Source organism: Urocitellus parryii, chromosome 7, assembly GCF_045843805.1.
Source record: "Urocitellus parryii isolate mUroPar1 chromosome 7, mUroPar1.hap1, whole genome shotgun sequence".
Lineage (NCBI taxonomy): Eukaryota > Metazoa > Chordata > Mammalia > Rodentia > Sciuridae > Urocitellus > Urocitellus parryii.
In genome coordinates, this window is record NC_135537.1 from 70180993 (window position 1) to 70194515 (window position 13523).

Consider the following 13523-nt stretch of genomic DNA (forward strand, 5'->3'; position numbering starts at 1 on the left):
GAACAAATGAAAAGAAAATTTAAGTTGGGAGATACACTAGTTTTACAGATGAAGTTTTGTTTCTACTTGTAATATTGGGTTGTTGAAGATTGCTTCTAAAATATTTTTTTCTACAAATCTCTTTTGAATCCCAGGTATTGCAATTTCAGATGAACTTGATAAGGTAAGTTGAACTACATACCTAATGAAAAGAAAATGTGTAATTTCTGTTTTAATCTGCTATCTAAATTAATGTTAAAACATAAAAATGTTAAAATATAATTTAAGTGTTAACATTTTAAATCTTTCAAAGTTATATAGATTCTCTTATGAATATGTATTACCTATTCTTTGGAGTTAAGGCCTTTGAAATTTGGTTAGAGAGAACAGAACCACTAAGTGACTGCATTAAAAATGAAAACTAGCAACATTCTATTATGTTAATTGTTTGGATTTTGGCTGTATATAAATTATGATGATGATGATGATGATGATGACAACGACATGGACACTTACTCAGTCATTAAGTTTTCAGTTTTCTAATATGCTGAGACAATATGATGATTTGAACAGTGGTAGTTGTGAAGTTGCTGGGAGAGGTTTGATTAAGAATGTGTTTTCACACCAGTGTCAGTAGCACCACCAATGGATTGACTGTGGGAGTTGCAGAAAAATTAGTCAAAGATGATTCCTAGATTCAGGAAATCATGAAGGAGGTAAACTGAGGTGATGCCTCCCAAAATTGGAAAAACCTAGGGAAAGACCAAATTTGTCAGGTGGTGGATAACATAACATAATGATCTGTAGGATCATTTGTTTGAATCCTCTATTAAGTATGTTTTTATGAGTTGATACTTTGTGAGGGAGATTTGATTCACTGGGATAGAAGTTTCCAATTTTTTAATTTTATTTTTTAGTGTCAGGACCCCTTATGTAAATTGTGGAAGGATCCCAAACAGCTTTGAATTATGCTGATTACTATATCCATCAATATTTTCCATGTTAGAAATTAAAACTGGTAAAAATTTCACATGCTTATATCATTTTAAAAGAAGTAATGACTAAAACCACTACATTAACACGAATAACATACATGTACGAAAATGCTTTATTTTCCAAAGCAAAATAATTAGTGAGAAAGTTACCTTGTTCAAGTTTTTGGAAACCTCTTTAAGATCTGGCTGTGCAGAAAACTGTTGAATTTCCTTATTTGTTTCTGTATTCAGTCTGTTATAATTTTTTGGATGAAAAAAATCAGGCATCAGAAATATAGTTATAAAAGGGAAAAGCACTTAGAAATATAGCCATCATCAATATTTGATGACTATCTGTTTAGATATCTGTCTAAACAAAAACTATATTGAAATCTGGCTTGGTGCCTAGATAGAATGATTAAAAGAACATGATAGAAACTATTGTACAAAATTGGAATCATTTGAATCATGACACTTTAAAATAACCTACAATATAAAAATTGTATTAACAGAAACAATAAAGTTTGTATTCTACCTGAAATAGGAATATACCCGTTGAATTTTGCACCATAAAAATGCATTTCTGACTCACTAAAAAAATGAATAAAACATAGGCATATACATTAATATATTCAGATAATGTAATAAATCATCATAATGTTTTAAGACTAGTTTGGTTTCTATCTGTACTAGTGCCATACAAAACTAGATCTTGACTATATAGAATAGCCTGGGTGATGAGGGGCAGGTGTGATCTGGATTTCTTCAGCAATTCCTGCCCTGCTCTCTGTGTCCTTCGTTGTTTTACCCTGTTAGTGTCCTTATGCCACGACCTCCCTTGCAATTTTCAAAAACTTAAGATTTTTATGCCTCGCATTTGTGAACTATGTTCATTTTAAGTACTACATATAATCATCATCACTTCTAAATTCATTTGCTTTTTCCAATATAGTCTGCAAAACCCTGGCTGACTGTACCTTGTATGGTACCTTGTTCCTCTTCTTGGTTCTCGTCTCCCCTTTGCCCTGTTCTCTGTCTTGTGGTGGCATTGATGTCTGTACCATTTTCAGTGAGAAAAAAAAAATTATTATTCCTTGTGCTGACATGGATGTAACTCTCACTGGGAAAGATGTGAATACCCTGACACTTGGTTAAGTACCATCCTCAGGACATATCCTTCCCCTCACGCTCTCTTTCTTCTCAGCCTTAGGTCAGGAAAGTGTCCATTTAATGAAATTGAAAGGCACTGCCAGTTTTCATTTTCTTACATAATATTTGTATTTTTGAAAACTTTATGGAAATTCCTAAAATTTCTTTGCACATTTATTTTCATTTTTATTTAGGATGCCGACAGTTATCATAAATAACATTGTTATTGAAAAATATCTAGGTCAGTGCAAAAAAAAAAATAAATGAGTAAAACTTGATCCTACTCTTCTTGCATTTGATTTTCAAGGGTGCCAGGGCTATGGCCACCAATCTTTGCTTGCCTGGAGAGCGCCCTTGGCTGAGTGGGAGAAACTGTCCTATAGCACCCCCTGGTGACCATGAAGCTCACAGTCCGGAACTTTCCTGAATAGGCAGAAGTGAAGCTCAGGCAGCTGCCAAGAAACAGTCAATCAGAGTGTTTTGCGGTTTGTGCTGGCCTGGCCCCTGTGTCTTCAATGTAATAAGGAAAGTAATTACAGACCCTTCCTTTTAATCTTCCCTTCATGTTTTTGAGGTTTCATTAAAGATGTATTCTTCTTAACCTTTATAAAACATTGCTCTTTTATTCTCACATTCCAATTCACTTGTCATTTTGTTGAAATCATTTTTTTTCTGTGACCTTTCAAGTTAGTTGACAAATTCTGATTAAAGTAATAAGAATTTTTAGTTCTACTTAAATAAAAAAAATAAAAGAGTAATATTACTGTTAGGGCCTTTTTAAAATTGTGAGAACGCTATCATTACTTATTCTTTAGTCTTTTCACTTCCTTCTTTAGCCAGGATTTGGTTTTCCTTGGTTTTATAATAAGTTAAAACTACACCAATTTATTACCTTAAAGTTCTGTGGTTTAGAAGTTCAGCATGAGTCCCTCTGAGGTAATGTTGAGGTGTTCCTCGGGGGCTGCAGTCCTTCCTGAAGGTTCTAGGGGAATTCTCTTTCTCTGCCTTTTCCCAGCTTCTGGAAGTTGTTCTGTTCTTTAATGCCTGGTCCCCTTGCTATATCTGAGAGCCAGCAATGTCTCATTTCTCATTTCATATGGAAAGGCTCTTTGCTTTTCCAGAATCATGTTAAGTTGGGGCCACATGGCTAATCCAGATAATCTTCCCATCTCAAGGTCTTCAGCTTTAATCCTACAGAGTTCTTTTGGCTATGTTATGGAACATATTTATTACCATTACCATTATTCAATGTCTTGCCATTTTCTAGCTATGTGGCCCACAGGTTTTAGGGGTTAGGATGTAGACATTTTTGAGAGGTCATTATTCTGCCTATACAGCCACTATCTAATTTCACATGGTAGCACTTTGTATATATATGAGTATGTGTAATTTTATTATATATATAATTTATTAATGTATAATTGATACAATTATTAATATATGACTATTTTAATTTTATTAATATATAATTATATATATATATATATATATAATATTCAGGCTCCTATACTTTGAATTTACCCTTCAAAACGCCATATAGTAGACACTGTTAGTGTCATCCCAGTTCCCTGTTACTAAGGCAGTGTGATCTATCCTTCCTCTACCACGTTAGGTGCTTATGATCTTACTCTTCTCCCCAGGGTTATCTCAACCCAGTGGGATTTATCATAACCAGAGATCCCTAACTTGGTCTTTGGCCCATGACTGACTGGGCTCTGAGCTGCTTGTCCACATTCCAGAGCTCTGTATGGAATCATCTTGAGAGGAGCCTTAAACCAAAGGCATATCTTTGCCTAGCTTCTCTGTCTTCTCCTGCTTCCTTTACTTTCTTAAAGGGTTCACTTGAGAGAACCCCTCAATAAATCACTTTCTCAGTCTTGATTCTAGGAAACTATAGCTAAGATGAAGCATCTAAGGAAACTACCTAAAGCAGAATCCTGTGAAAAATTTTCTCAGACTCCCTGCTAACTGCCATATTAAGTACAGATTTGTTCACTAGAATTAAGTCTTTTTTTTAAAAAAAATTATAGCTGTAGATGGACAGAATGCCCTAATTTTAATTGTTTATTTTTATGTGGTGCTGAAGGTCAAATCCAGGGCCTCATGCATGCTAGGCAAGTACTCTGCTACTGAGCTACAGCCCCAGCCTCTAGAATTAAGTCTTTATCTGGGCTCACATTTGTATTCTAGATCTTATATTCCTTTTCTTCTCTATTCAGACTTTGTATTGAGCTCAGCACTTTACTTTGTACTGTACATACTTTGATAGGATCAGAAAGCCAGAGTATAGTACCTCCAGGTCATACTTTTATTTATTCCCACATTTTTGTGCATGCCATTTCTTTCCTTCTCTCCAACTGTTATCCTTCCTTCAAACTCCAGTCTTCCCTGGACAGCCTTGCAGAGAGCAAGGTCGTTTTTCATAGTCCCTTGAAGGATACAGTGACTTCATCCCAATGACATTCCGTGTCTCATATTGTGGGTATTTGTGTTCACTGATTAAAGATGTACCTTAGTATTATGGAAAAATCCATAGATAGACCTTGGCTTGAATCCTGGCTCCTGTCATTACTGCACAGCCCCTAGGAAAGTATCACAGATGCTGAGCTTGAGTACTTTATGTGTAATATTTAGGGGTTTTTAATAACTATTAAAATGATACTAGGGGCTGGGGTTGTGGCTCAGTGGTAGAGCACTTGCTTCGCATGTGTGGGGCACTGGGTTCCATCCTTAGCAACACAAAAATAAAAAATTTTAAAAAAGGTATTGTGTCCATATACAACTAAAAATAAAAAAGATTTTTTTTCTTTTTTAAAAAAGTGACATTAATTTCCTGCTATAGAATAATTGGGGTAGATAGCTAAAATATCCCAAATATGAACATTTCAAAGTACTATATGGTAAAATCATTTCACAGGGAATAGAACATAGGAAAAATTAAACCTACTGCACAAAATGTAGGTTTGAGGTTCTGTAGTGTTGTTGTAGTTTTGCCACAATTGAATTTTTTTTGTTTCTCTTTTACTGCACCGGAGCTCCAACTCAGGCCTCATGCACAGTAGGCAAGCACTCTGCCAATGAACTACATCCCTGGCCCACAACTGAACTTTTTTTTGTTTGTTTGTTTGTTTCTATTTTTTTTCTATTTTTATTGTTGGTCGTTCAAAACATTACACCATCCATAGAATCACAGCAAACCAGGTGTTCATGGGAAACTAATCATTCCTTCTATTGAATCCTGAGAAATTTGTCTTCCATTTATCCTTTTGAAGCAGATGCTGTAATCAACAATGTTCTCAAAAATATTCTTATACTTCAGTGCACCAAAAGATACTGTCAACAGAATGAAATGGCAACTCATGGAACAGGAGCAACATTCACAAGTAATAAAACTGATGAGGGGCAATGATCTAGGATATCTAACAAACCCCTGCAACTCATCAACCAAAAAACAAATAACTTGGTTAAAAATGAGCAAAGAACTTGAAGTGACTTTTCCCCAAAGATGATATATAAAAGGCCAACAATTATTTGAAAAGGTGCTCAATAGCACTGAGCATTGGAAAACTCTAAATCAAAACCATAGTGGATTGCTTTCTCCTCTTGCCTATTGTGATCAATGCTGCTATGAACATGTACTGTACATTCCAAGTATCTGTTAGAGACTCTACTTTCAATGAGGTCTTAGTCTATGCCTAATGGATATGTACAACATATCCATTCTCATATCCATTAGGATGCTACTACAAGAAAAAAAATGAACAATAGAACATAGTAAATGTTGGTAAAGATGTGGAGAAATTGGGAGTCTTGTGCACTGTTGGTGGGAATATCAAATGGTGCAGCCACTATGGAAAACAGTATGGCACTTCTTCAAATAATTAAAAATAGAGTTACCATGGACCATGATTTTAATGTTTGTTTCCCTCCACAAGTCATGTTAGAACTTAATCTCCAATGTAATGATATTAAGAACAGGACCTTCAGAAATAGAGTAGGTCACAAGTTGTTCCCCTCAAGAATAAGATTAGTTTCTTTATAAAAGTGCTTTGGGCAGCCTGCTTGGCCTGTGTCATATGAGGACACATTGTTCATCCTCTCCTTCAAGTGAGCAGCAAGAAAGCTCTATTGTGGAAGCAGACAACATGTATTTACCAGACACTAAATCTTCTGGCATCTTGATCTTGGGCTTCTCAGCCTCTGGAACATGAGAAATAAATTTCTCTTGTTATTTAAATTACTCAGTCTAAGATGTTGTACTCTACTAGAGGCATGGATGAAGATCTCATTGAAAGTAGAATCTCTAATACATACTTGGATATTCGTGTTCATAGCGGCATTGATCACAATAGGCGAGAGGAGAAAGCAACCCAAATGTTCATTGAAAGATGAAGTCATAAGAAAAATGCAGTGAACGCACACAATGGAATATGATCCATTCTTCAAAAGAAGAAAATATGGTCACATGTGCAACTTGTGTGAACCTTGAAGACCTGGGTTACATGAAAAAATAAAACAGTCATAGACAAATATCATAAGATATCATGTATATGAGGTAAAGTAGTCACATTTATAGATGCAGAAACAGAAAGGTAGTTGTCAAGGGTTGGGTGTAAGGGAGATGGGGAGCAGTTTTTTAATGACGATAGAATTTATTTTGCAAGATGAAAGATGTCTGCTCAACATTGGTAGGCCCAGAGACTGAACAATAATGTGAATACATATAGTGCACCTGAATGATACCTTAAAAGTGGTTGTGATATTAATTTTATATTATGCATATTTAACTACAAATAAATACATGCATTTAGTGCTTTAGTACATTTGCTTTTACTACAATGTATCTATACTTTGACTAAATAAGACCATTACAGGAATTCTTACAATAACATCCACCGACCTAGACAGATGTTTTAATGCAAAAGCAAATTTCTGTTAGAACAATTTCACTGGAAATCTCAATAGTGAAGGAGAGGATGTTCTTTCTAGCTTAAGAAAAAAATATATGTTGGAGGATTTAGAGCTATAGGAAGTCCACATATATTTTAGAAAACTCATCAGAAATACTGCTATCATTCATTCCATGTTGAATGATAGTGAGGTTGACTTTCTAGTTCTTGAATCTTTAAACAGATGCATAATGATAATAGACATCATGAATAATAATGTACTATTTAGTGTGTGCTGTATTTTAGACCCTGGGGAAGTATTTCATATAGTTTATCCATTTATATCAATAAAAATAGCTGACACTATTGAGAACCTTCTATGTGCCAGTCACTATTCTAAATGATTTATCTCATTTATCTTGTTCAGTATTTACTAATGCCCTGTGAAATAGGGATTATTATTGCCACTTGATGAATGAGAAATTTGGACAGAAAGGAGATACGAAATTTACCAAATATTATATAGATAGAAAATAAAAGAAATGGAACACAAACCAAGGTAAGTTAACTCTAGAACCCAAGCTCTTAACAGTTGTATTTATGGGATGGAAACTATGACTCCCCAGTTGAACATACAGAAAAACAGGAACTCTTAGGGTCTTATAAGCTCCCCTCAGTCCCATAGTAAGTGGAAAAGCTAAAATCCAAACCCAGAAATTTGCTGTTCCAGACTCTGTACTCTCAGCCTCTGCAGTGGGTTATGTTCATTATTTCCTATTGTTTTGGCTCCTGGTCCAGAATAATCACTGGAGTAATAACTTTTCTTGTTATTATTAGCCATCTTTTCCCATAGTGCCTGCTATTGTATGGAATATACTAAATGTCAGTAAATAATGGCAAAGTAAATAATTATCCAGAGCTTACTAAATATTTGTTCTTATCTTTAAATTGTTCTTTTTTATGGACTTTTCCCATTTTTTCCCCCACCACTATCAAGACATTTTATTAAGACCTGATTTAATATGTTATTAATCTAGAAAAAGGGTTAAGACAGTGTCATGGTCTTGCTTATAGTGTTTCAGCTTAAAGTTTAAATATATGACTGGGGGAAGACTGAGTAGGCAGAAGAGGAAAGATGGTTTAACGAGCACATGGTGTGATGAGCATTGTGTAAGGGCTTAAACCACACGTTCACACACATGCTCCACAGCCCTGTGACAAAGCTCCTGATATCTTCATCTTACACATAGAAAATTGATATCCACAGAGTTTGGCAACTTGAGCAAATTTACAGACATAGATAATTTATTGCCAAACTCAGATCTGAACAGACTGAAACCCCGAAGCCATTCTCTTAACTATTTTATTATTTTTCCTCTCTAAAAAGTTAAGAGGATCAAAGCAAGCCTGTTCTAATTTATTTCAGGCTGGCCAAGAGGGTGATATTGGAATTCAGTGCAGACATAATGTGCCAAAGGCCATCTAGCCCCTCGATGGTGGTTTTATTAAATGTACCAGTACAAGGGGTGAAATGTTAACTTCTTTGAAGTAAGGATGTCTTTCCACCAGATATTTTTGTATTGCCATTCACCTTCTGTTAATTTTTCCCTGGACAAACAAATCTGGATTTTGTTGCTTTTTTGTTTCGTTTTGTTATTACTTTGGAGAATTGAATGGTTTGGGGATCTCTGCTATCTAACAGAGCATACTAAATCACTCTGACCCTTTTGTCTTGTTTTTCTTCTGTGTTCCAAAGTCTCTTGTGCACTCATGTGTGATCCATGTACCCAACACATGGTATTTTTGGAAGTAGGGAAAAAATCCATAGAACTATTTTATATGCTATTTTGGTTGGTTGTATGTTTGATTTTTAACAAGTAACACATCTATTAAGGGAAATAGGAAATGTTTTACTATGTTTTCCGTCAGGATGGTTCTTGTTTGTTGTGAAGAACCTATTTTTCAAAAATAAAATGTGGGAAGAGACAATCAAAGAAAAATACTAAAACTTATATCACAGACAAAGCTTTGTATTATAATTATAGGGTGCTTCTAAAGAGAGAGAATAAAAATACCTGAATTCCACTAAAACTGAATGAGAGTCTGTTCACAGGGGGAGAAATCCTTCTTGACTACATGAAAAGATGCCAGTCTTGTTTAAAATAAGAAAAATGCAAATTAAACACCGCTTCTTATCAATCAGATTTACAGAAATCTCCAAGTTTTTCAAAATACTTTTTTTGATAATTATTTTAGTAGTTTTTTTTATTGGTTGCTCAAAACATTACAATGATCTTGACATATCATATTTAATACATGTGATTCAAGTGGGTTATGAATTCTTATTTTTAACACATGTACAGATTGCAGGATCACATGGGTTACCCTTCCACTTTAATACATACTGCCATACTAGTCTGTTGTATTCTGCTGCCTTTCCTATCCCCTACTATCCCCCCTCCCCTCCTCTCCCCTCCCATCTTCTCTCTCTACCCCATCTACTGTAACTCATTTCTCTCTTTTATTCCCCTTTCTCCTCACACCATCTTATATGTAATTTTGTATAACAATGAGGGTCTCTTTCCTTCTTCCATGCAATTCCCCTTCTCTCTCCCATTCCCTCCCACCTCTCATCCCTGCTTAATAGTAATCTTCTTCTCATGCTCTTCCTCCCTGCTCTGTTTTGAGTTGCCCTCCTTATATCAAAGAAGACATTCAGCATTTGTTTTTTTATGGATTGGCTAATTTCACTTAGCATAATCTGCTCTAATGCTATCCATTTCCCTGCAAATGCCATTGAGGAGGCTTTGGGGAAAGGCACTTTCACATATTGCTGGTGGGAATGCAGAGTGGCACAAACACCACAAAGGGGCATGTTGGGTGACATCAGATGTGCAATTATCCTTGGATTAAATAATCCTATTTTTTTAGAATTTCAAGGACACACCAGAAAAATATGAAAAGATTTATACATGTGGCCATATATGTCGTACTGTTTTAATAGCAAAAGGGTGAAAACAATCAAATGTCCATTAAAAGAATACTGAATCAATTTTAGTGTATCTACACAATAGAGAATTATACAGCTGTAATAATGAAAAATAGTATCTTATAATATGGAATGATCCCCAGGATATATTTTTAAGTGACAAAGACAAGGAGAGGAAATGTGATTGTAGTGTACTACCATTCATCTAATTGAATATAGTGAAAAGATCCTTGCATATTCACTTAGATTAAAACCAAAATCAATAGCAAAACTTGTCAAACTGTACAACACACACACACACACACACACACATACACCTTCATATATGCATAATTTTTTTAAAGTTACCTATGGCAGAGGGGAAGGTATAGGATAAAGAGTAGAAATAAGGAAAGGTGTAGAGAAGAAAGAATAAGGATAAAATATTGACTTCTTAAAATTTTGGATGTCCATTCACATGTGACCATTAGAACCATTTGGAACTTCTAAAATTTTTTTTATAATTTAAAACAAAGTTTCATCTTGAAACAGTAATTTCTTATAATCAAAAGCAAAATGAAAAAAAAATGAGCACAACTGTTTTTCAGGCTGATGGCATAAACACGTTGAGATGAATTAGTCCAAGTCATTATAAGCAGGGACTTGCTTATCTCCAGGGGTTTAGCTCTGAGGACTTCCAGTTCACTCTCAAATGGTTTATAGTACCTGTTGTTAGTTTATAGTGTTGATGTCATTATAATGAGATTGTTGTCTATGTTTTGTGTGATAAATCAAAGAAATTCTGATGGTATCCTTAAGAACTAAAAATTTTTGGCAGGCGGAACTGAAATAAATATGTAAATTCAACAAATTTAAATAAAAATTCTGTAATTCTACTTGCAAATGGTAGATATCTCTATATCCTTAAGAATTCAATACTGGATATGATCAGAAAACCACAAATTTGCAAATATCATAATAATTGATGCAGGTAAGGGTCAACAAAGGGTACTAAAATTAGAAGGTGAAATTTTGATGAATTTCAGGATATCTACCTGTTCTCAAAGTTATGCCTCTTCTACCCAGAAAGTTCTTATTGGTTAACAAGAGAAAAGTAACAATTTTATATAAGAAACAATTGGACGATACCCTTAACCTAGTGATCAGGGTTCATACACTAGTGATGGGAAAAATCAACATCCTGTGCCCTTGATATGAAACGAATATCTCACTTCTGTGTTATTCTGTCCAAAAATGCATACCTTGAATATAATCATCAGGAAACATTTGAAAATTGTAAAAAGAAGGATTCATGTATATGTAAATGTTAAAATGTTAGCCAAAATTATAATGGAAAATATCAACCAACATTATTGATATTATTGAATCAATAATAAACACTTGGGCAGTCCAGAAAAAGGATGTACAGGACTTCTTTGTTGTTTTTCTTTCTTTTTGCAACTTTCTGTAAGTCTGAATTATTTAGCAATATTAAAAAAATACATATTTCCTAGCTTCATGCTATATATCAACTCAATTATTAGTACGCCTAATGCCAAGATTCTAATCTATAAAAATTATTTCATATTGAAAGGAATCAGGGGTCCTTGGAATAATGGCTAATTCCAGGTCTGGAGCATGGAATGTACAAAAAAAAAAAAAAAAAAGCTGTATCTTGTCCTTACTCGAAAGCAAGAAGTCTGCCAAAGATCACTAAGATTGTATCAAAGAAACTCAGGAGCCAGCTAAATTCATCTCCCACCAGTAAGAGTTGAAAAAATTTGAAAATGAGTAAGAATAACTGTAGTGTAGTGAGTTGTATAATGAATGTTTATGTCTATATTTTCATCCCCCAAACCTGTTGTCTTTGGAGATGTCAGGGGTCCAAAATTATTATTTTAAAAAACTGGTAAAAGGAAAGAAAAAAAAATGTTGAATCTGCATCTTTTCTGTACAGATTTACTTCAGGGTAAGCAACTATATAATGACAGGAAGTTCCTCTTTTCAAAAATATTCCAGTAAATAAATGAGTATGGAATTATAAAATTAGATAATGGCCCTTCGGCAATTGTTGGTGAATTAATGAATCTAAGCAAAATGATCAATGCTGCCAACATCAATGTGAAGGAGAGTCCTTGAGACATTATGAGCCCACTCTGGATGAAACTAGAGCTGTTCTCTCTGAAGTAGTGTTGGCAAAGACAAAAACAACAACAGACTTTCATCCAGATCTAAGTGCTAATTTGCAGAAATTACAGAGGGCAGAGGAACATTTCCAACCACATCACAGGGATGCAAAAGGGAATAAATGCAGTGCAAAACTTACAGCATAAAAAGCTCCCAAACTCAGGTCTTTGACCAACAAAGGATTACATGAGAAAAATGAAGCAGAGGAAGAGAATCTATCGATTAAAATAGATCAAAAAGACTTTTAGTCAGTTACAACATGTGAAATATTATTTAGATACTGACTTGTGCCACCAAGGAGATAATCAGGGAAATTAGAAAACTGAATATCTGTAGATATTAAATAATGATGGTTGATTTATGGTTTGGTAAGATAATGGTATTGCATTTACTTACCAAAAGACACTGTGCTCTTTTTAGAAATACAAACTGGAACATTTACAAGTGATATGATATGATGAATGGGATTTACTTTGACATAATCAGGACAAGGAAGGGGAATGTGGAAGAGATGAGGGGGAAGACAAAGGTGAAGTGCATTCACCCATGAGTTGATAATTGATGAAAATATGTGCAAGTACAAAGGAGTCCATTTTATCATTCTCTCTAGCCTTGCATCAGTGTGAAAATATCCACAATAAAGAGTAAAAAGTTTTAGGTCATGGGTAGGAGGGTGCAGAAACGAAGGAGGGATGATATTGGGCACCTCTGATTGCTGGCAGACATGTTCGATACATTTTAATAGGGCTTTGAATTTGGTTTTCACAACAGTCTCATGAGATAGTTATGCTTTTTCTGTTTCACAAATAAGGAAATGGAGGTTAGAATGATTAAATGATCTCACCTCTGGTCCTTGGTGGATTTGGAATAAATCCTCATCTCCTGGCTTCTGATACCACAACAGTCTAACTCAAAATCCATGCCTTTTTATATTGTACCATAAAATGAAAAATCTGAAAACAGATTTAATGTATTATTTTAACAACTTTATTGAGATGTAATTCACACATCATAAAATTCACCTCTTTAAAATGTATAGTTTAGTGGTTTTTTAGTATATTCACAGAGTTGTGAAATCATCACCATAACCTAAGTTTAACATTTTTTTTTCTTTTTGGTACTGGGGTTGAACTTGGGGGCATTTTACCACTGAACCACATTACCAGCCTTTTTTATTAAAAAAATTTTATTTTGAGACAGGGTCTCACTAAGTTGCTTTGGGCCTTGCTAAGTTATTGGGGCTGCTCTCAAACTTGTGATCAACCTGCCTCAGCTGCTGGGATTGCAGGAATGTATCACTGCACATGGCTAAGTTCACATCATCACCCCCCCACAAGAAACCCTGAACCCATTAGCAATTCCTCCAAGTCCCTCTAT

The 13523-nt window shown here is 34.7% G+C and overlaps 1 protein-coding gene across 1 annotated transcript in view; it reads left to right on the forward strand.

Annotated features, from left to right (window-relative positions):
* C7H8orf34 (chromosome 7 C8orf34 homolog) overlaps positions 1–13523 on the forward strand; it is a 394600-nt gene that overhangs the window by 121309 nt on the left and 259768 nt on the right. The window contains 1 exon segment of the mRNA XM_026407762.2: positions 135–163. Within this exon segment, the coding sequence (XP_026263547.2) occupies positions 135–163 (29 nt within the window).